Genomic DNA, 24,221 nt, shown 5'->3' with positions numbered 1-24,221 from the left:
CGTTCTCTTAAGTTTTTGTTCTTTTATTTTTTTTATTATGATCTGCACCTTCAAGAGAGCCAACATTGTCTTTCTGTAGCATAGTTTATTAGTCAAAGCCTTAAATTTCCATTTTTCTTGTTCCTGTGTAGGTTTCACTTTGGCTATTATCTCTCACCTTTTCTGCACCAGATGTGCAATGTTTGCAGCTAAACTTCTCACTCATATGATGGTTGCTTGTTTGGGTACTCAGGTAAGAAAAAAGTCTGAGGTCTGTAAGTATAAACTAAGTAAATCTTTACTTTCCTTTTTGTCAGTTCCATGGCCATGTGTGAGTAAATCTTTCTGCTCCTCTCCCCTCCTCTTCCCTCTCCTATCTGACAGTTTGACAGCAGCTTTTTGAAAAAGAAAACTATTTTAAGACAGAGGTAATAAAGAAGGTTGTTCTTGACAGGAGTGGACTGGAGTAATGTTAGCTGTTCTGAACAGCTGAAAGAAAATTCATTTACAGTTGTCTGTCTTGTGATATGTACAGCTATGTCCTCTTACAAGTATTTAGAAGATTACTTATTTACTATGCAGTTAACTTTTTATGTTTTCACTAATACTTCTGATGTCATGTTATTTAAGACATTTTCAATTGAGAACTTTTAATATGAAAATCAATACCTAATTAATGCTAACATAAATAAAAGGAAAAGTGTACCACTTTGCATCTTTGTCCTGTTATATTTAGGTAGGTAAGCACTGCTAGTACATCTCAAGCCAGTCTACAGAAAGAAGGTAACTTTATAAAGTTGTTTTTTTTTTTTTTTGCCAGAAAAAAATAGAAGCAGCTTTTCAAGTTAGTTACATTCCATATGTATATGCCATATATATATGTATGTAATTGAATTCCCTCAAACATTTGTGCTTGTATGATCTTTTTTTCAGTTGCTACCAGTGCACTAATTAATATTATCTGTAGATGGCAGTCAAACCTTTTCAGCACATTACTCAAAAACTCGCTCTTTCAAGACAATGCCTGCTCTGTGATTACTCTCTCAGTGAAGGAGAACAGCAATTCACAAAATCCAACCTCCATTTCAGTCTTCTCCGTGGACCTAGAGCTTTCAGTGCTAACTGAGCATTTGTAAAGCTTCCAACAATAGACATTTGCATGTTTAGTACACCCAGTTTTTGAGGGATCTCACTAAAAAGACGTAGAAGGCTTTCTAAAGCCTTTGTGAAACTTTTTCTTTCTCCATTATGGTATTTACTCAGAGAATCCTGACATTACCAAAATACGTTTCGTCTCAAATCCTTAGTTATTTGTTAGTTTGCTTAGCCATCTTATTTGTCATCATGCAACAATTCTGAAAAATCTCAAGGAAGAAAAATGAGTGGGCTAAGATTTTCAGTTTTGGAGTAAATTTAGGTGAAGATTTCTGTACTTGAAAAAGTATAACATGAACACAATTCACAGCATCAATTCACTTTTACTCATCGGTAAAGTTCTCATTTTTGATAAACTGTAAACCAAGATTAGAATCATAATAGGAATGAACTGCTTTGCTTTTGTCTTGGAATAAGCACTTTATAGATTGTTTGTGCGTGCTTACTCAGCTTGATGCATCACATACTCAGCAAATTTTAATGTGTATATCTAGGCCATTTATACAGTGCATGCTCTGTGTCTGTGGAAGACACTGAGTATAATGAGTGGCACATATGTACAGTAAGTTTTGATTTTTGTGTGTGAGCTGCTCTACATATATGTGGTGTAGCCATTTCTTTGGAATATTTGAGCATGAACAATCTGATGACAGTAGTAATTGTGTACAAATGGCTTGTTATTCTGGCCAGTAATGCAGACTTCAAGTCTAAATAGAAAAAAAGTCATATGGGGAAACTTGTAATCCTTTTTATTTTTGCCAAACAATAGGCATATATTTGCTAATTTTGCCAGTCTTCAAGCTAGTGTAACATCATCATTTATCATGTCTATAGCAATTATCAAGCTGACAAGTCAGATTCTTTCTTGCATTGTATTCAACAGAAATGCGAGATGAAGAAGACTTACTGTGTTTAGCTGCCTGAAAGCTGTTTTATGCAACCTGAGCCAATGTGCAAACAAGCATGTCAGATATGTGTTATTAAGATCAAATTGTGCAAACAATCCTCATTTAAGAAATTGCTAAATATTTATTTGAAAATGATAAACTGTAGTCTTGAGAACTAATACTTGGCAGCATTGTTTTATCGCTTAGATTTAGTCAGTTGTAGACAAAATTAGAAAATGCAGTTCTGCTAGAAATAGGATACACTGGAAGGAAGTGATTAAATATCCAAGAGGTTTTACAGGAATAAGATCATGGAAGCAAAGGGTCACATGGAAGTAATGTGTTTGAAGGCTAAAACTCATGAAAAAAAGTTTGGACTTGAGTAGGAAAAGGACAGCTAACAGGATGGTTTATAAAAACAGTCAAAGGCAGAAAGGTAGACACTCCTTCAGAATTCAGGATTCCAACTTCAAGTACCAAATTCTGCCATATAGAGCCCATGTCTGTCATTTGATGAAAATGGAGCTTTTTTGTTAACTGAAATACTGTTCATCTTAACCATTCCCTACCAACATAGTGGAAATCTCGATTTCCCTATAATCAAAACCCAAAAGAAATTGTCATGTGTATGAAGATAGGGAGAGTTTGAAAAAAATATTCCAAGATGCAGTGGGTAGAGAGATACTATATACTACCCACCACAGAAGCAACTTGTGCCAGTCAGTGGTCAAGTAGTCAAGTACTGCCTCTCTCTTGACTGTAAAGAGAAGTCTTTGCAGCAATTGAGATCTTCTTTAAGATAAGTCTGTGCTTTTTAGAGTCAGCCCATTGAAAATACTACTTAAAGTACTGTTTCTAAACAAGCCTGGTCCAGAGCTTCACTAAACTTTATGTCCATATGAAATTTATATGGACACAGCAAGTATCACTACTGTACAGTTAGACCTCACTGCCTCGGATGAGCTAATCTGCTTTATAAAACCTAGTTGGCCTTGAGGTCTGAGATTTCTGATCTGATTTCCTTGTATCCTGACAAGAGTAAACAATGCTGAACATAGTATTGTTAGCACTTCAGGAAGATGAACAGCCCACAAAGTTAGTAAGAGGTCAGAGTAAACAGGACTAGACCCAGTGGTCCAGAGTTGCTGTCCACTCTAGAAATTCAGCTTCATGACAAGGCTGCGATAACACTGAAGAATAAATTTATATTCTTTGTTGCTTCTGCAATGAGAGCTAACACCTAAAACTTTCCTTCCAATAATTGGTTTCATTCTGAATTGATTATTTTTTAGCTGATTTCAGTCATTCCCACCAAGTCAGCACAATTTTAAATTTGTTCAGCTTCTTTCAAAAGCAGTTTCATCTTAGCAATAAGTAGAGGTATTTGGTTATTAGCTTGTGTAAGTACAATTTCATAGTAGATTAATCTAAATTGAATACTTTTATAGTACAGCAATGTCATTTTATGATCAGGAAGGCTCTGAAGACCTATCTCTATTACATGATGTTACTATTTGTGAGTCCTCAGTACCCAAATAGAATCAGATTGTCAAAGCTAATCAGAAATCTGTACTAGAAGAAATGATCATTTATCTCAAGATGGCAGTGACTGAAGCTGTTACATATATATATATAAATTTATATATATAAACAAAAAATATAAATATATATATAAATATACATATAAATATATATGTGTACACATTTTAGATTTAAATACATGGCGTCTTTAGATGACAGATAAGGTGTACTGCATCTTTTAGAACCTAGGGTCTAGAACTGGGTTTAGAAATAGGGTCAAGAAATTTTTATACAGGCACTGGAACACAGAGGATAGGCATAATAAAAAATATAACCCTGAGGAAGGTCTGTTAAGAAAAACAGCAAGCCGTTCTTAGACGCCTGAACAGTACAGGAACTGATTCCTACGGAAACATCATTACTGCATATTTCCTTTCTTCCAGTAGAGGGAGCAATTTCGCCTTTAGAGTTCCTTGTTACGGAGAGTGCAAAGTGGGAGGAGAACATTGTTGTGAAATTGCTGTGACACTGAGACGGTTGGTATTAGCATGAATCCATGTGCTGATATTTAGCGCCAAACACCAGGCGAAAGTTAGGGTCAGTGCAGTGATATAACAAAAGATTTAAGATACCACCTTAACACTCTAAAGAGTGTTGAAATTTAAAAGCACCTGAATTAGCTTTATCTCATCTTGAAAGGAAGAATGGAAGGAAAAAGTGCTCATGGAATCATGGACAAGTGAGGGAACCTGTAAAAATTAAAATCTGAGATAATATATAATTTAACTTTTATGTCTTTTTTTTTCATCAACTAACGCATGATTTTGGTCTCTCACTGGTAACTGATTGTTATGGTAGTGCTTATCTGTTTGTACTTCTGTTACTTTTAGAGATAATGTTACTTTACTGTCCTTGTTCACTTCTCTGACGTTAGAACTACAGTAACAAAATAGTGTTAATGCACAGGCTGTTAGTATCTGCTTAGAAGTTATCTCCTAAGGTTTGCCAAAACTCAGATATATGAGCAATACTATAACATATGTTAGAATTCTGCTACATTATCTCACACCTCCTGTCCTCATTACAAACAGTCAAATGTTCTACTTATCACTTTAAAGTGTAAGGGTGTGAGATTTCTATCTGCTAATGCCTTCCAGCTCTTTCTTTTTCTTTACACCCCTACTTTTTACCAACATCACGAACTATTGGGGATCACACGCAGAGTGAAATAGACAGCAGCACTTCCAAGTTACCCATTCATCTCTTTTCTCTGTGTTTTAGCAGGAGAAAAATTATTCTGCTCCTTCTCTCATCCATGCTTTTCACATAATTTTTTAACTCTTCTTCAAATTTTCAGTGTCCTTTCTTATCTCCCTTTGTTCATTCCACTTGTGTGCCATTCTTATATAACAAAAATGTAAATAGCTATTATTCCCCCTAACTAGCAAATCTCTCCTTGCTCATTTTCCTGCTAACAAGCTTTCTTCAGACCTGTCTTTTTGGAGACAAGATCCTCTGCAATTGCTGTTACAAATAAGTTGTGACCTTAGGAACACCCGCACAACGTTAATCTGGCCTGCAGAATTTAACTGAGGAAGGAAGAAATCCATCAGCTTTCTTGAGCAACAGTATCTCAGTAATGTTGCTTTGCAGCAAATTACAGTCATATTAACCAATAAATAGAAGCTAGCCAGCTTCTCTTTTTACACCACCACGATCACTTCATTTGTTTCCATATTTCCATCTGCTAGGATACGCTTATATTTTTTAAATGGTCTTTTTGATTCAATTCTTGGCAGTTTCCTTGTTACTTTCTTTTTTACATCTTCCAGTTAGCTGATGTTCCATACACACTAGATAACAAATCCTTTTAAAGACTAAAGGTGATTGATTATTGGTGTAAATGACACCAGAGACTGCAAGATTCATCTGGCAAGTACAGGTAGAATTGTGTCAGGGTCCAGACTGTATATAAAAAATATTCAGTAAGATTGTCATAAAAAACAGATTACCAATGTTCACAATTAACTGTGATAATTGTATTGAATTTTGAAATTAATACAAATTGTAGATCTGAACAAACTTGTGAGAAAGATTGTGAAATACACAAATGCTGATAAATGATCACTGAAAAAAGCAGTAAGTGTTATATATTAGTTGGATGGAAAAACAAAGAGCGAAGTGTATGTTCATGTGCAGGAAAGAAAAAATCATGTTCAGTCATGGAAAAGTCTTTAAAAATATAGTTGTTGATTATATGCTCTTTCACCACTATATGGAGATAGGTGACAAATGAGTTGTGTTCACATTGTCACATGCTGTCAGTGGGATCCTTCAGAGTAGTTCCCCTCTACATGTCTGAATTCAAATTCATTAAAATTCAACTTTGGATGTAATTTATGGAATTATTTATATTTTGAGACTAAAAACATTTTAAAAATTGAAGCTCTGGAAGCTGATGACTGGCCTTTTAAAAAAAATGTGTTTCCACAACAAGAAAAAAATTGGGAAGTGGAAATAAAGAAATCATACAATGTAAATGTGTTTTGTAAAGATGCATCAGTCCTCTAAATCTTGCGTACACAAATAATTTCTCTTCCTATTACCTTTTTCACAGGTGCAAAATAGTTGTTGCTGTTTGTTACTTCTGAAGTGTTTTTAAAATATTTCAAGTTGTGCTTGAGTATGTCTATTATCAAGATACACTAATATATTTCAATTAGAGACAATTATATCAACATTCTCAAAAGATCTCCACATGAGATAAAAGACTGAGCTCTATAACAAATCAATGTTCACATTTAATCATGCTCTGTAATTGGTGCAGATCTTTCAGTCTCATACCTTGGAGCAGAGCTTTGGGTAGATGGGTGGTTTTTAATTTGTTCTTAAACCCTTTTAACAATTGCCAAGTCATTAATTCATTATGGTACACTTGGTCCTACTCTTGACCTGGGAAACATAAAAGCAATGTTCATGTATTAATCTTTATTAACCTTCATATTTCAGATAAGCATGCAACTTGCCTTCTATTCTATATAGAATAATATATGCCATTAATAATATGAAGCTCATTTGTAACTTCTAGCTGAAACCAATCATAGCTACTAATCACTTCAGATTAATTTTCAGTGTGGGTGTCCAAGCTTTCCAAGTTTGTCTTAGAACAGCAAAAAGCTTTCATTATTAAACTTGATAGCAAATACTGTCTATTGTTAAAATATACTTTGGTAATGTCGAACTGGTTTCTTAAAGCCTTGTGTAAGTGTGGTTTCACTGGAAATGCAGAGGAATAGAAGCTAATAAAGAAACTAGATGAAATGGTGCCATTTGTATGCACAATGAGTAACAGTATTAGCTCTTCAGCCACCTTTAGTGACACGAAATCCTATGAATCAATGATGGAAAGATCACATTCATCTTTCTTTGCCTATGTGAAACTTTTCCTCTGTAATGTGTCCTTGGTTATGTTTATTTAATAGAATTTTAAATTAATTGAGCTTTGACGCTTCTAGCATTAAGATTGTAAGATTTTTGTTCTGCATTTGTATGCTCAGTACTACTAAAATGGTAAAATCAAAGGTGAACTTGATCTTAATCATACAAATAGATCATTCCTGACATAGGAAGCAAAGTTAGGACTGAGTTGATTTTTTGTTTAGAAGTGTGAAGGTAAAATGGTTCTTTTTATCACAAGCGCAATTGAGAATAGCTCCTTTAAAATCCAGGATAGCCGTGGACTGAACCTGAAGTTGATGAGCTTGAATTGCTCTGTTCTGGAATGGAAGTTCATTTGGGATTTCCCAGAGAACTCCAGAAACTGCGTTTTTTGGCTGGAAAATTTTGCTTCAGAATTATAGATAGATAAATTATAGATAAAGTTTTATTAAGCTTACTCTAGTTTAGAGGTCAAGAAATAACGCTTTCTAAAATAATACAATGTAAAAAAACCCAAAACTTTTCTGAAGAACGGTTCACAGTTGAATTTCTAACATTCTACTGAATATGTTGAACTCATCCATATGTAGAACTGGAAGCATTCACGTAAAAGCAAATACAAATTATTGGAAGCTTTATTTTTCAGTAGTACATTACCTGCTTAGTCTATAGTTCTATACGATCTGCTTACATGGTAGCTTCATTAGAGTATGTGGTGCTACACAATCTGCCTGTGACAGCTAGTGTCCAAAAAGGGATGTAGGTATGTAGAGAGAACAACAGTGATTTCAAAGGATTTCATGACAGGTTATGCACTATGTATATGTATATATAGATACAGAATGCATCAAGTAGATGCTTGAAAGCGTCCAGAAGAGGTCGACAATGCTGGTAATAACACAGGAAAGCATGTCCTATGAGTAGAGGCTGAGAAGAGTTGGGTTGTCCAGTGTTCAAGAGGCCTTTAGATAATGGCCCCAGTAACATGCTTTAATTTTTGGCTAGCTCTGAAGTGGTCAGGCAGTTGGACTCAGTGATATTTTAAGGTTCCTTCCTGCTGAACCATTCACTTTCATAGAATCACAGAATCATCATAGAACAATTTGAGTTGGAAGGGACCTTTAAGATCATGCAGTTCTAACAGACATGGACACTTCCCACTATATCAGATTGCTCAAAGCTGCATCCAGCCTGGCCTTGAGGGAGGGGGCATTCACAACCTCACAGGACAACCTGTTCCAGTGTCTCACCACTCTCACAGTAAAGAATTTCTTCCTAATATCTAGTGTAAATCTATCCACTTCTAGTTTTAAACCATTTCCCCTCGTCCTGTTGCTATATGCTCATATAAAAAGTCCCTTCCCAGCTTTCCTGTAAGCCCCCTTCAAGTAGGGGAAGACTGTTACAAGGCCTGGAGCCTTCTCTTCTTCAGTTTGAAGAATGCCAGCTCTGTCCCCTTTGTAGGCAAGGTGTTCCAACCCTCTGATGATCTTTGTGGCCCTCCCCTGTGACAGACAGCACTGTTCAGAAAAGTCAGGTATCACTGGTAAAACTATGAATGTGAATTAGTCTTATTGAAGTGTAAGTTCCCCTTTTTTCCCTATCCTACTAAGATGTCCCTAAATATCAGATATAAATCTAGAGATAACTCTTCTCCTTGCAGTTCATATTTCACCTCAGTCCTGCTCTTTGATCAGTGCAAAAGTGTAATTGTCCTCTGCTTATCATTCATTACCTCCACAATAAAGCAGCTGTTACTCTATCAGATAACACAAGATTTCTCAAACTAATTCTTCATTTAATCTCTGCTTTTTCTTGTTGTTCAGTTTTCTTTTATTTTTGGAATTACTGTGGCCTCCTTGATCAATGAAAATTTTAAAGCCAATAATAATGATTTATTTGCTTCATGTAGTGCAATTCTAGATGAGTTTATTGTTTTCATATTCAAGAAATTCAATTCCAAGTGTAATCCAAAGTCTGAGCTCTAATTTGCTAAATTTCAGCCAGATAGTGCTGAATAATTTGCTGGACTGACTGCATCATTATAGTAGTAGCTGAGAGAATAAGACCTGCCCTGTCCTGAAATATTTTGTCTGTAATTATTTATCAGATGGTTTCCTCAGCTGTATTCAGTCATTTCAAGTCAAATAACCAAATCAAACTTTCCCTTATACTCTTATAACCTGCCCAGAACAGTAAGTAGGTGTATCCTCTGTGCAGGTATGTAGATTCTTGAGATGCACCATCACCATTTCCAGCTGAAGCACTGAAGTGTTGTTAGAGGTTCTTGCAGAGCAAAGAACAAAAACAGGAATACTACAGATCTCACATAATCCTTTAAAAGATAAATCTCCAGCTTCATCTTGTTTCCTGATCATTCACATGGTCTCTGTTATTTGATATCTTGTTTCTCCCAGACTTTACTTTGATACAGAATACTGGTGTAGGTCAAGCAGTGTAGATAAATTCCTGTTAATAGTGTCCCACTTCATGTGAAGAGAAGGTAGATTTGAAAGTTACACAGATCTTCTATCAAACTTCTATCAGCCTATTTTCTTTATTTTAAAGAAAAGAAATATAGAAAAATAATACAGCATGGTAAGGGTACTAAAAGCAAACAAATGAAAAGAAATAATTGTGCTTTACACAAGTTATTAATAGGATCAAGAATAACAGCAGAAAAAACTTGTTATAAATGCCAGTGCATAGAGGAGAACTGAAGCGTCCTTTAGAATTCACTATTCTCCTGAGCTAATGGGGGAGTAGACTCCAGTTTTGCGAGGAACTAGAAAATAGGAAGAAATCCATCCCCTGCATGAATTGGTTCTGTTTTATTTATACCCTATTTCAGTTTATATGTGATAGCCAATCTATACCTGCTGCCTGCCACTGAAGTCGGTATAATCCACCTTTGTGTTCAGATTCTGAGCCAGTAACTACTCACAGGTACCAGACCTGAAATTTTCTTTTGTAAACTATGTTACAAATAATAAGACGAATGTTAGTAGTTAGTAGTTCGTAATTAATAAAATATGAATCGATAACAAAATTCATTTTCCCATAATTAGATACAAAGTAGACTTGCCCCCCCCAAATTTACATCCTCTAAATATGGGACTAAGAAAATTATACTGTAATATACATTCATATATACATCCTGCCCTGTGTTTTTGCTTTTTTTTTTTTTTTTTTTTTTTAAATTAGATGCAGAGGCAGCTGCATGAGTTTTAGAAGTTCTAGCTTTCCATAGTTTGACTGTATCAAACTATGTAGGGGTTGTACACAAAGGCTGACTTCTGTTCAGTGCATCTAGACCTCTCATGCTCCCTTCAGGTGGTGGGAGAGTATTTCTCAGCATCAGAGCAGTCAAGCTAGTAAACTACTTGAATTGCTTTACAGGAATTCTGTCACTCTCTTGACTACAGTGAGATTGCTTTCACGATGTTGAGTTTAGCCTCTGTGAGTTTCTTCTTTTTTGTGATGTCTTTGTCATGCTAATATCAGAACAAAAACCCTATCAGTTTTGGGAATGTTAAAGCATATGTCTGACTTCTATAAGCAGTAGTCACAAAATTATCCAAAGATAATTCTCTAGTAAAATTGTTCTTTACTAGATTACGCTACTGGTATGGGAACTACACTTGACCCATTTGTTTTACTTAGATGTCCACTTTTTTATAATTAATTGAGAGATTATGATTTAATCTCTCAAGAAATGTCGATATAGGAATATTTAACATTTACAATATTATTAAAAAAATAATTAAAAGCATGCATTTACAATTAAGGAAAAAAAATCCTTTCCATATTCTGAACAAAACCACAAATTTTGGCTGATTTGACATTTATACATATAGATGTAAGCATTGTAGTAGTTTAGTGTCTAAACTATGACTTACTTAAAAACTCAGATAATGAATGGAAAAGTTAGTTTTATTAATTGATAAACTATGTGAAACAGTATACAGTCAAAAACATTTCTGAAAGTGAATACATAGATAGAAAAAATAATTTTAGATTGTCTTTAGGCTGAGAGATTCTCTGAAATTGCGTATAGTGCAATCCTGCATCCTGTAGGCTGATCAAGTTGCAGATGATTCCAAGACAACATGAGTACAATAGTAATTTTATATCCTCACCTGACATAATCACACATAAACAGTAGTGGTACGTTAAAGGATTATTGTGTATGTTTTTTAGGAACAAAAAGGTTGGGCTACAATTCCTGGAAAAGTTGTTTTTGCTCATTATTTCTAGCTTATTTATGTTTAAAAAATAATAACAACTAAGAGTAAGATACTAGTCAGTAACTTGTATTGCCGGAAATGATGACAGTGTTAAATAGATTTTCTTTTTGTAAAGAGGTCCAATTACTGCATTATTAATGATATTATTTAAGTACTCATTAAATGTGACATTATTTAATGGGTCTGTGTTAGTTTAAAACCTCCATTAAAATATTACTGTAGGGGGTTTTGTAATCTTGTATTTTTCCATCCATGTGGTGTTATATTTCCCACTGTCCTTATGAATTGGGAAACTTATTTGGATAGTGAATATGTGTTCTTAGGCCCTTGGTGAAGATTATGTAGGTTATGTAGTTTTCATGTGATACAAGAAATTGAGGAAAAAAAAATTAAGCATATTCACTTTCCATTGACCTCCGTTAAATTATTGTATGATGTTAAGGTGATGTTTATTTGTTCTATATGTCTTAATAGCAGGTGGCAATCTCCTGTGTTGAGAGCATCCTATTCTATTAAGCTGTACTGAATTTCGTAACTGACCAGAGGCAGAAGATAGAATTTCAGTATGAGAAATAAGGCAATCAGCTATTGCTGTGTTATGTAATTGCGAATGTTATTTTCTACACTATGTGTAGAAAGAGTTAACGTATCAATGTCATTATTTTTCTTTTATTTCTGTTGGACAAATGGAATTTTAGTATCCTAGGACTGGAGAAAATTTTTTTTATGTCAAACTCAGTTAGGAGTTGTAACTTTCTGCAAATGATGATTATTCTAATTATAGCTACAGCTGGATTGGTAAGAATGATACTACTGATTTATTTATTTGTTTATTTGCCAAAACATAAAAAATTTCCCCATTTTGGTGTATTTTCTGAATTTTGAATATCAATGAATAGTTTTAATCTGTATGAAGTTGTATGTTTCCAAAGAGAGAGAGAATAAGCCAATTCCTCTCACTTTTCTATGCAGTGTAAGTTAGTTTTATGAAAAGGTTCACTTATTTCATCAGGACTGCCTTGGAATAAGTATCTCAAGATAGGGAAGTCTAATTCTGGAATCTGTTTAAGAACTGGAAAAAGCTGAGTGCAGTATACTGATATTAGATCTTATAGTCAGGATGTTTTGAGGCTGTTCAAACTGTGAACTAATATCATTCTTTGGAAATCACTGTATGTATTAAAAAAAAAAAAGATACTTAAAACTCTCCATATTTCAAAAACACATTTAAACTGTACTAGACTAAAGACTGACCCTTTTATGTATACATATGCATGTATAAACTTATATATATGTATATATGAGTTTGATACATGATTATGGAGATAAGAGAAAAAAATACAGAGATTAACTCAACCATGTAAACAAGACTAAAGTACCCAAAACAGACTATAAGACTAAGCTGAAAACATTTAAAAAGATTTTAAAAGAAGCTGTACAAAATGATGTATGCACAATCAAATATATACATTTCATTATATGTTTTTAATAACACATTTGGGAGCCTGCTGGTTACGACTTTCCAGTGCTTTCATGATTTTCCATTTTTTTCCTGAACTCTCACCTGTTTAGGATACTGTTTGTGCCTTAATTACACAAAACTCAATGTTTTCTTTTCAGAGTACTTCAGAGGTGTTCCAAGATGAATATACATTGGAGAAATGTCATCATTTACTTTTCTTAAGATGCTGATTATATAAACCATGCTTAATCTTTAACTTGGCATCTTGTGGGCAGATTCATGAGGCCTACACCGTTTTCCCACCACTTGCTATACTGAAATTCAGTATGTGCTCCTTTTCTTCCTTCCGTTTACAGCAATTTCCACCAAAACCTTCTTCACTCTACTGATTACCATCTGTGACCTCTTCTTATCTAAGTGTTAGCTGTGATAGAATACTTGATGCTTTAATTTGACATTCTGCTGCTCTTTCATTAAAGCCTTTCTTGTTCTGATGACTCCCTGCAACACAAATTACTCTCCACATCAATCCTAAAGTGAATTTCTTTGATTTAGCTAAGCTCACTAGCTCTGTTATGTTCTCTGTATCCAGTCAGCAGCCCTTGTTAACTCTTCAGATCATGGCCAGAATTTGTTATTGGGCACTGTACTCTCCTTGCTCTTTCATATTGTGGAAGTCCTTTTAGTGTACTTCATTACAAATGCATTTTCTGTGGAAGTGAACGAGAGCTAGTTGCCTTCTCCTTTCCCATGAAACAACACAGCAGGACACCATTTGGGTCCAGAACAACTTCATTTCATATTAAACAAGAGTTCTTTTAATTGTCACATTGATCTGCTTTAATTATGTAGATGAATGTAGTATGTACAGTTCAGTCACATTTTGAATGCCTAGTAAGATCTGAGGAGGGAAGATTAGGATAGCATGGTACTACAGTCAGTATCACTAAGACAGGAGCTTGATTCTTTATAGAGAGCTGTAAACTTATCAGAGTAAGAAATTTGAAATTTAGAGGTAGTAACAGTAGGAGGAAAGGATCACTCATGTTCTGCCTAAATTGTCTACATTTCAAAACATTTATCCTGCTAAAAGTATTTTCCTGATGACTATTACATTTGTTCATGGGAAAATTTTGAACAATTAAAAACTTTTTAACAGAAGTCATAAAATTTTCAGTTCCTAATTCTGGAAAATTAGACATCATAAGAGATGTAAAGTATCAAGTATTTTTTTACACTTAAGAAATCAAGTCTTCATTTGTTAACCTGCTTGGTTCTGTATGAACTACATACAAGCTTAAAATAACCAACATACAGATTTTGTTCATTTAGTTCTTTGATTAATCAGATATGATTCTGGTCACCTCCAAAATAATATTACAGTATGTTGTTTCAAATGACTGTAATTTAACAGAATCTCAATCTCAATCTTTGATCTCAGCCTTATTGATATATAAACATTATTTCAAAATATAGGAGCAACTAAAAAGGCTAAGCAACTAAGCCTCCAAATCTTTCTGAGATGTATGAAGAGAATTCCAGACAAGCAAGTTCTTACATCTGATTTCTGAGCTTTATTTTCTCTTGTTTTTCTCATTGAATGGAACAGAAAATTTTTGCAGTTTTTATTGGAGTAATCAATATTTAGTGGTATTCTTCCACTCTATCTACAGCATGTGAGCTTTCTCTTTGAAAGGTTTATTAATAGAACTGTATTCTAGTAGGCCCATTCCTGCAATGCATTATAACACAATCAAGTGCAGAGATCTCTAAGTTACCACTAACTAAATCTGTTTCAGAGTTGGAAAACTGTAACTGTATTAATGTAGCATTCAATTCTGCTGGGCTGCAAGTTTTATTGGTTTCCTTTCTAAACTCTGTGCTTTCTAATCGTAGAATCACAGCATAGAATGGTTTGGGTTGGAAGGGACTTTTAAGATCACCCAGTTCCAACCCCCCTGCTATACAGGGGGACAATTCTCTCAACACTAGCTTGCTCAGAGTCTAATCCAACCTGGCCTTGAATGCTTCTAGGGAGGGAGCATTCACAACTTCACTGATCAACCTGTTCCAGTGTCTCACCACCCTCGTGGTAAAGAATTTCTTCCTAATATCTAATCTAAATCTACCCTCTTTCATTTTGAAGTCATTTCCCCTCATCCTGTTGCTACATGCCTTTATAAGAAGTCCCTTTCCAGTTTTCCTGTAGGCTCCTTTCAGGTAGGGGAAGGCAGCTGTAAGATTCCCTCCAGATCCTTCTTTTCTCTTGACTGAAGAGTTCCAGCTCACTCAGTGTGTCCTCATAGAGGAGGTGCCCCAGCCCTCTGATCATCTTCATAATCCTCCTCTGGATCTGCTCCAGCTCCATGTCCTTCTTGTACTGAGGGCCTCAGAACTGGATGCAGTACTCCAGGTGGGGGTCTCTCAGTAGAGGGGCAGAATCACATCCCTTGACCTGCTGGTCATGCTTCTCATGATGCAATCCAGGATATGGTTGGGATTCTGAGCACACATTGCTGGCTCACGTTGAGCCTTTCATAAACCAATATACTCAAATCTTTAGGGCTGCTGTCAAGCCATTCTCCACCCACTTTATATTTTTGCTTGAGATTGCCCTGATGCAGGTGCAGGACCTTGCACTCCGCCTTGTTGAACTTCATGAGGTTGGCATAGGCTCACCTCTCAAGCCTTTTCAGGTCCCTGTAGATGACATCCCTTCCCCCTAGCATGTCAACAAACACTCAGCTTGGTGTCGTCTGCAAACTTGCTGAGGGTGCACTTGATCTCACTGTCACGTCACCTGTAAATAACACTGTTCCCAACACTCATCCCTGAGGAACACCACTCGTCACTGGTCTTGGACATTGACCCATTGACCACAACTCCCTGAGTGTAACCATCCAGCCTATTCCTTATCCAGCGAGTGATTCATCCATCAAATCCATTTTTCTCCAATTTGATGACAAGGATGTCATGTGGGACAGCGTCAAACGCTTTGCACAAGTCCAGGTAGATGACGTAAGTTGCCCTTCCGCATGCTTTTTGTTCTAACCCGTTCTTTGACAGCCTTTTGAAGCACACACACATACACACACAAAGGGATAAAATAAGTTAGATGATTAATTAAAAATTGGTTTGGATCTTCAAAATTCAGTATTTTTAACTGTTGAACATGATTTCTAGCAAGCTTGGCTGTCAGTATCTAATGAGGTAGAATATATATATATATATATTTTATATATATATATAAAATATATATATATATATATATATTTATAGATATTTTTTCTGAAGTTGTTTGTACAGAGCAGAATTCTGTCTGTGATGATACAAGAGATCATGGAGTTTTTATATATGTTTGTATAGCTCAAATAAGTCTTTCAGTGTAGGGTTGGTTTTTTTTTTTTCCTTTCTGTTTTTATTTCTATTTTTCTTTCTGTCTTTCTGTATCTTGATGCATGAGTTTTCTTGCTTTTGCTTTTCCAGTTCTCTCCTCTCCAGCTGTTGCAAGTGAATTGTTTGGTGACCATGCAATGGTTAGCTGCTGGCTCTGATCAACAGACCACATATAGTTCAAGTTACTGACTGCCCTGCCTGGCAACTCTTCATCCCCTCTCTCTCCCCAGAAATTCAATTTGAAATGTAATAGGAATAACTAAACAATTAGAAAGGAAATTATAATTTTGTATTACCCTTAAAATGTAAACTTCATGCCCTACAACAAATACAACATTAAAGTGCTTTATAAATAAAAAAAAAATGTATGAATGTATTTTCCATTATTTTCATTTGTGAAAACCTAAGGAGGAACATTTTTTAATTTTTTTTCTAACATTTTCTATTATTTTTCCATAATCTTGCAACTGATGTTTCATTTTGAATTAAAAATTGCTTTTATGAATGAAATATGATCTGGGAGATGAAAAAAGCTTAAGGTATAGATGAAGCTGAATTTGGCAGCTTGTGCAGGTACATTAGCCAGGAAAGAAAGAAAGAATAGTGTATAACTTCCCCTTCTTCATTCTCCTTTCACACCACTACTACCAGTATCTTTTGATAAACAAGATGGGAAAACTGGTAGCTATAAACACTGAGAATGCTGAAGGAATGAGTTTCTTCCCATCACAATAGATCAGGTTTAAGACCACCTGAGGAATCTGAATACATAGTAGTCCATGGGAATAGGCAAGATGCATCCCAGAATCCTGAAGGAACTGGCAGATATAGTTGCTAACACACTGTCGATCATGTTGAAAGGTCACAAAAATCTGTTTTCCCAGTGACTGGTGAAAAGAGAGCATCCCACCCATTTTAAAAGATAAACAAAGAGGGCCCTGGGAGCCACTGAGTATTTGGCCCCACCTTAATGCTCGGTAAGATCATGGAAGAAATCTTCCTGGAATTTATGTTGAAGCATATGTAAGATAGATAGGAGTTTAGGGATGATCACTATGGCTTGACCAAAGGCCAATCATGCTTGGGTAATCTATTAGACTTCTGTGATGGAGTGTCTAGATCAGCGGAGAAGGGAGGAGTAACCGATGTCTTCATACTTCTGTAAGGCCTTTGATACAGTCCACCACAGCATTATTACCTCTGAATTTGAGATAGATGAATTTTGATGTATGGAAATTAGGTGGATAAAGAATTGTCCGGGTTTGTTACAGTTGCAGTTTTTGGCTCAGTGTCCAGGCGGAGGTCAGTGATGACTGGTATCCCTCAAGGATCTGTACTGGTCCAATAGTGTTTAATACCTTCAGTAATGAGGCAGTGCTGGACTTTGCTCACACAGATTCCCCTGCTGCCTTTGCTGCCAAAGCTTGAACATGTCAGCCGGTACACAAGGGCCTGCTGTGACAGCACAGTGAGCAATACTCTTAAACTGAGAGTAGAATTAGACTGGGTATAGGGGTGAGAAAACAGGGAAGTTTTGGATGCCCTACCCATGGCAGGGATTTAGACAAGATAATCTATAAAAATACATTTCTGGATATGGCAGTGTAATTCAGTAAGTCTAATTTATCAGTTAAAGGCCACACTCTTCTTCTACTGTTTATATTTCTAGAATTTCAAATTCAATTAGTTTGGTTTTTTTTGTTGTTTTTTTTTTTTTTTTTTTGAGCTTGTCACTTTGGAATTGATTTCCCTCAGTCTTTTTCTGCCCAAGGAGTCGTAAATCTCTTTCTGTACCTTGCTTAATTCTGTCTTAAGGAACAGCAACAGGAAGGTTTCTTGTTGGTTTTCAAGGTCTATGTCAGCCTGCTTACTGCTGACTCTACAGTGCTTTTTCTCTCAGTAGTATTTTAATCTTTCTTTTGCCTTATTTTTGTGGATATTACAGTTATACTCATCTATAAGTATAGTTTATCTAAAAGATGGAGAGTGACTTTGAAAATGTTTTGATAATTATAATGCAAGGGGAACGGTTTTAAGCCAAAAGAAGGTAGATTTAGATTAGATGTTAGGAGGAAATTGTTTACTCAAAGGGCAGTGAGGCCCTGGCACAGCTACCCAGAGAAGCTGTGGGCACTTAAGGCCATGCTGGATGGGGCTCTGGGCAGCCTGATCTGATGAGTGACAACCCTACCCACTTGAAACAAGATGGGCTTTAAGATCACTTCCAACCTAAGCCATTCTGTGATGCTATTATATGACTCTTTGATCTGGTATTTTTCCACTTCATGTTTTTACTGACAAGTCTAATGGGCTAGTAGAAGTAATAAAATTAAATTTTCATTCTTAAAATTATATTTTCATTCTTTTTTTTTATTTGGTACTGGATGGTAGAAATAAATCTACTTTTGACTTTGGAAAATTGTCTTTCAAAATCTAGAATAAGAAAATTAACAATCATAGTGCATTGCCTGCATTAGAAATAGCATGGCCAGCAGGAGCAGGGAGGTGATCATCCCCCTGTACTCAGCACTGGTGAGGCTGCACCTCGAGTACTGTGTTCAGTTTTGGGCCCCTCACTACAGGAAAGACATTGAGGCCCTGGAGCATGTCCAGAGAAGGGCAACAAAACTGGTGAGGGGTCTGGAGCACAAGTCCTATGAGGAGTGGCTGAGGGAGCTGGGATTGTTTAGTCTGGAGAAGAAGAGGCTCAGAGGAGACCTCATCACGCTCTACACCTTCCTGAGGGGAGGTTGTGGTGGAAAGGGGTTTGGCCTCTTCTCCCAGGCAACAAACGGGGACTGGGGAAATGGCCACAAGTTGAACCAGAGGTTAAAAACTTTTTCTCTCAGAGAGAGTGGTCAGGCACTGGAATGGCCTGCCAATGGAGGTGATGGAGTCACCGTCCCTGGCAGTGTTCAAGAGATATCTGGATGAGGAGCTACGAGATCTGGTTTAGTAGCTTGTGGTTGCAATGGTAATGAGAAGATGGTTGGACTAGATGATCTTGCAGGTCATTTCCAACCTCGTGATTCTATGATTCTATGATTCTATGATCATATGCACGTTTTTCACACTACTTCTGAACCCTGCAAATAATTCCACAATTGTTTTACAAACGTAGACAAAAGTGTTAGTTTAGCAATTATGTTAATGATATGTCTTCCTCTATATCTGAAGGAAAAAACTTTTTTTTTTCTTAGTCTCTTCAGATACATTTTCTGAATGCATACTTCATTGTTTTATTCTGGAATTAAAAGCTTGGATATATTTATGACCAAATTTATAGAAATAAAAAGAAGATAGAGGATAAATCTGTCTCTATTAAAGTTTATTCAAAAAAAAAAAAAAAAAAAAATGGAAAGCTGTATGTGGAAAGACTACTGTGAACCTCATGAAGTATAGCAGACACCTGTTGGTTGAAGCTTTCTTCTGGAATAAAAGAGAATGGCCCAACAGCCAGTTAGGCCTCTTCGGCTGCTGTCTTTTCTGTTGAGGACTCCTCCTGCTTTTCCTCTCATTTGCACTATGAAAGCACTTCATATGGTCTTATTTTCATCTTAATTTAGAATGTGATTTGGTTTCTTTTTTTTATCTTTTCACCTCAGAAGCAAATTTTTAATAACTTTTACATAAAAGTCTGACATTTTAATTATTGTTGTATAACTGCAGATGTCAAAGAACACATTTTTCAGACTCATTCTTTGCGTATGTACTGTTAATTGTGTATGAGGAAATTGGGAAAATGAGAGGAGTTCTTGAGCTGAGATATCCAGAATAGATAAGATAGATACATATATTGGAAAGAAAAATTAAAAGCCAGTAAGCCTAGAAATAGTTTGTACTGTACCATGATACACTCACTATGTTAACCAAACAAAATGCTTGTAAAGAGATAGATGAACATTTAGCTATCCATAATGTGTCAGTTGTTTTTGGGATCTGCTTCAAAGAGGAACATAGAAATATGTTGGTTTTTTTTAAATGTCTGATCTTGCTTTCCCTTCTCAGATAGAAACTTTTTCAGTGAGTCTTATTCAGCATGTTCTCACGAGATATGGTGATCTGATTATGACTCTTTTATTTCTTTTTTCATAAACTTCAAACATAAGTGTTTCAGACTTGACATCTCCCATCTTGTCCTCTTATGAATCAGTTCTTCTTTCTTTAAAACACAACAACAACAGAAAAAGAAATAACCCAAGGTATGCCAGCTTCAGTAAAAGAGAAGTAATAAGGCTCAGTGTGTGTGTGCCAATGAGTATGTAAAGAAGATTGCCACACCTTAAACCTCAAGCAGCATTTATCACTAGGATTTAGCATACCAGTTCTTATTTATTCAAACTGTTGCCTCAAGAGCTGGTATTTCAGCCATGTTTGCCTTAGATGAAATATGCCAGTTCTCAGCTTATCTCCATTCTGAGTACTCGTGTTATAGAAGAACTTTGTCAACATTGCTGCATTGACTGTTATCAAACAAGCATTAGCTGTGAGGAAAGGAGAACACCAAAGATGTTAATAATCCAATGCTACTAACTACATTCAACTAACACCAGTTAACTTTTTCTTTCCATTTTCACATGTGCCTATTAATGAAGAGTTTGGTGTTTTCTTTTTAAATCTGTTGGGATTCAGTTACAGATATATGAAACAATATATAATGACCAAGACATACTGCCTGACAAGGCTTCTTGTTGCTCCCCTTAGCACTGGATATTTTACCTGTTGATAAACAGAATCAGTGAGGAAGTGCATACTAACTCCTGCATATTAAAACAAATTTCTGCTCCAAGGTTAATTAATCTGGTTTTGACCTCTCACAAATTAAGAAGAGGTTGTGTGCAGAAGTACTTTCCTTTTCAAAGTTCTCTTAGAGTAAGAACCTCAGAGCATAAGTTCCGATAAGAATTTGTGTGTTGTTCACAGTCAGCTACAGTCAGTTTCCTAATAATGAAGCTTTAATATGGAGATATAGTACCACAAAAACTACACACCCTAATGTGAAATGTTTCAGCATGCCCTGTTCCCAGCCTGAATAAAGATGGTTCATTTCATCTTGGAATATGACTACCAGTCTATAGATTAGTCTGTATGGGAGGCTCCTTCCACTTCACCTTTTGATGCTGTGCCAGCACAAAAGAAAAGAAAAGAAAATAATAAAATAATAAAATAATAAAATAATCAGAATTCCTTAGGTCAAAGTGAGGTAGCAAGAGGGAGTGTGACTCTGTGACTAACTGACTGGGGCATTTACTTAGAAGAGGGGAGATCCTGGTTGCTATTTCTGCTCAAAAGTCTGCACAAGAATCTTGTGCTAAAGAGTTATTTGTGTGTGGAGACTAATAACTGATCTGCCCCCCCTCCCAGTATTCAGGTTGAGGATGGCATGGAAGCCAAGACTCTCCACTTTTCAGGTGAATCTTAAAACTAGTGATCTATTGCATAAAAGGGCATTCTTACCATTTCAACCATTTTTTAAAAAAATGAAAGGATAAATCTGCTGCCAGATTTTGGAAGAAGTCTTCTGGCTGCAAATATGAGATGTAGAAACCTCCTTACAACTCCAGATTGCAGGGCTACTTTCGGAGAAGAAACAAGCTTTTGTGAATTTTTCTCCTTTCTGTGACCTCTTTTGATGGGAACTTGTGCTACTTACGGGCTGCAGTCAAAATGCTGGCTGCTATGAAATACATTCCTGGGAGCTTGTGGCAGCGATGACGCTGAGATGTACAATTTTCTTATTGTCTTGTCTCTTGTTACCTGCCTTGAAGACCTTCTTTATAGCTTATCTGGATAGAGATTCCTTCCAGCCTGTGTTTGTGAATTACATTTTCAAGGGGGCAAAGAGATGTGGGAGAAGTGGTGTGAACCATATCCTCCACAACTCCAGAAGGGGACAGTACAGGTAAATCGAATTGTGTCTAGTCTAGAAGCATCTTGCAATATAGGCGTAGTGCCATGAACACCTTGCGAATGTGTATGGGAATTCCAAACTTGAAGTTCAAAGCAGGGACCCAATTTAAGTGCTAAGCACCTACATTTTAGGGCTGCAATCTCTTTTTGGTGTTTTAATGTAACATTTCCTCCTCAAAATCATCCAAGACATTTATGGTGATATTGGAAATTTTTTAAACACCGGTAAATTAACTATCCTTTCTCCATAGCACAAAACATTATTTGTTTTTAAAAGACTGCCTTTTTAAATGCTGATGAATATTTAAGGAGAGTAATCAAATGTAGTTTTGAGAATTTCTAGTAATAGGCTGAGTGATATGTATAATATTCTCTATTGTTTATAAAATATTATTAATGATGTAACTTGTACTGTAAGTTTCTTAATTATAGAACATATTGAGATACCTTGATATTCTGGAGATTTTTGTTTTTTGCATGTACTTGCATTTCTCCTTTACTATTTAAATTGATAATCTCATTTAATTTGCAGTTCAGCTTTTAGTTTCCTGTGCAAATTAATGAGGTCTACCATTAGCCATAAATCACATTCTGCCAAACCTCTTCCAGTGCACCCCCAAATAACAGAAATCTTGAAAAAATGTTTCATCCATAGAAATACTTAAATTCACACATTTCACATTAGTGATTAAATAACCAGTTCTATAGATCATTATAAAAAGAATGTTCTAAGAAGCCAGTGTCATATTCTCAGCTACAGAGGATGCCACGATTTTAACAATCTGATAGAACAAAATGTCAAAAATATGCATACTCAATTCTGTATACTGATTGTACCTGTTTAATATTTTCAGGCAATCAGATAGATTTGTAAGTTTTGTTAATGATCATTTTTCGTTGCTTGCCTGTTTATTTCTTGACTTGTAGAAAAAAAAAGATGGTGAACAGATACAAATATACAAAGATCAAGAATAAGATGACATTGTTACTTTGTATTATGGAAGAAAAAAAAAAAATGAAAGAGGATAGAATTATTTAATTTTGTCTGGAACAGATGTGCTTTGTTTCAAAAAAAATTAAGTTATTAGAAAATGAAATCATCTGGACAAAACACTCAAAAAATGAATGCATTGTCTTGGAAACAGAGATTTCTTCTAATTTGAATGAATATGAACATGGAGTAGTTTTATTGTTTATATTAGTGACTCTGAAAATAATATTATCTGAAGAATATCGGAACAGCTAGCTGATGTGTCTGAAGGGGGAAGTTAATGCATCAAGAAATCTATCTGTAAAAGAAAGAGTGAGGTAGTCTAAGAGATCTTTTGCTGGTAGTAGCTTTCATATTGGTGATACCTTCCTGAACTGCAGTATTACTGCGTATGAACTGTCGTTCATATGTTCGCATTCATTGGCAAGAGTATTCCTTACACATCTGAGACACCACTTGAAGATCCTACTGTCCATTTTAAACGTGATAAAATTACCGGGTGTCAGTGATCATCCTTGTGTTTGCTTCTCTCTTTGAACACATTCTCTTTTAGCTCCTCTGTCTTTATCAATAGCTAAGACAACAGAAGACTGTGGGTTTTGTAAATTAAATAACGTTCTGTGCCAGTTATTCTCTCTCCATATTGACTGTAGGATGTATCTTCCTTTAACAGATCTATGAGGCCTGATTTATTTTTTTATTCTGAAATACCCTTAGTTTACTTTGGACTGTATTCAAAAAAACTTTTTTTTTTTTTTCTTTTGCAGGAATTTGAAGTATATCAAACTGTACATTGTCAAAATTAACTCATCACAAAGACTGCCTGATAAATATTACTTTGCTGTCATTTCATACACAACTTACCAAATGACTGTATTCTGTAACATAGTTAGAAAACAGGAAGACTGTAGGAATGCATGGTCAGCAGTCAGTTGCCCATCTTTTTTAGATATGCCATGAACAAATAAGAGGTTCCTTAAAACTGTATGTACTGCAGCTAGTGGAAACACAGCATTAATGGTATTGAGTGAAATTTTAGTTTAAGCCAGAAGTCCACATAATATAACATTCACAGTATCATTTGGAAGAGGCCAGAATCTTTTTCTGTGGCGCTCAGTGACAGGACAAGGGGAAATAAGTGCAAGGTGGAACATGGGATGTTCCATCTGAACACCAAGAAAAACTTCTTTAATGTGAGGATGACAGAGTACTGAAACAGACTGACCACAGAGGGA

General features: G+C 35.6%; 1 protein-coding gene across 1 annotated transcript in view; it reads left to right on the top strand.

The window, feature by feature from the left end:
* The window catches only part of ADGRV1 (adhesion G protein-coupled receptor V1), a 247,086-nt gene that overhangs the window by 110,443 nt on the left and 112,422 nt on the right, over positions 1–24,221 (top strand). Inside the window, exon 84 of the mRNA XM_031607653.2 lies at positions 132–232. Within this exon, the coding sequence (XP_031463513.2) occupies positions 132–232 (101 nt within the window). The remainder of the gene's footprint in view (positions 1–131; positions 233–24,221) is intronic.

The sequence above is a fragment of the Phasianus colchicus genome, chromosome Z, assembly GCF_987193195.1.
Source record: "Phasianus colchicus chromosome Z, bPhaCol1.hap1.1, whole genome shotgun sequence".
Taxonomy (NCBI): domain Eukaryota; kingdom Metazoa; phylum Chordata; class Aves; order Galliformes; family Phasianidae; genus Phasianus; species Phasianus colchicus.
Note: the sequence above shows the minus strand (reverse complement) of the source record. Positions and strands in the feature narration are given on the sequence as shown.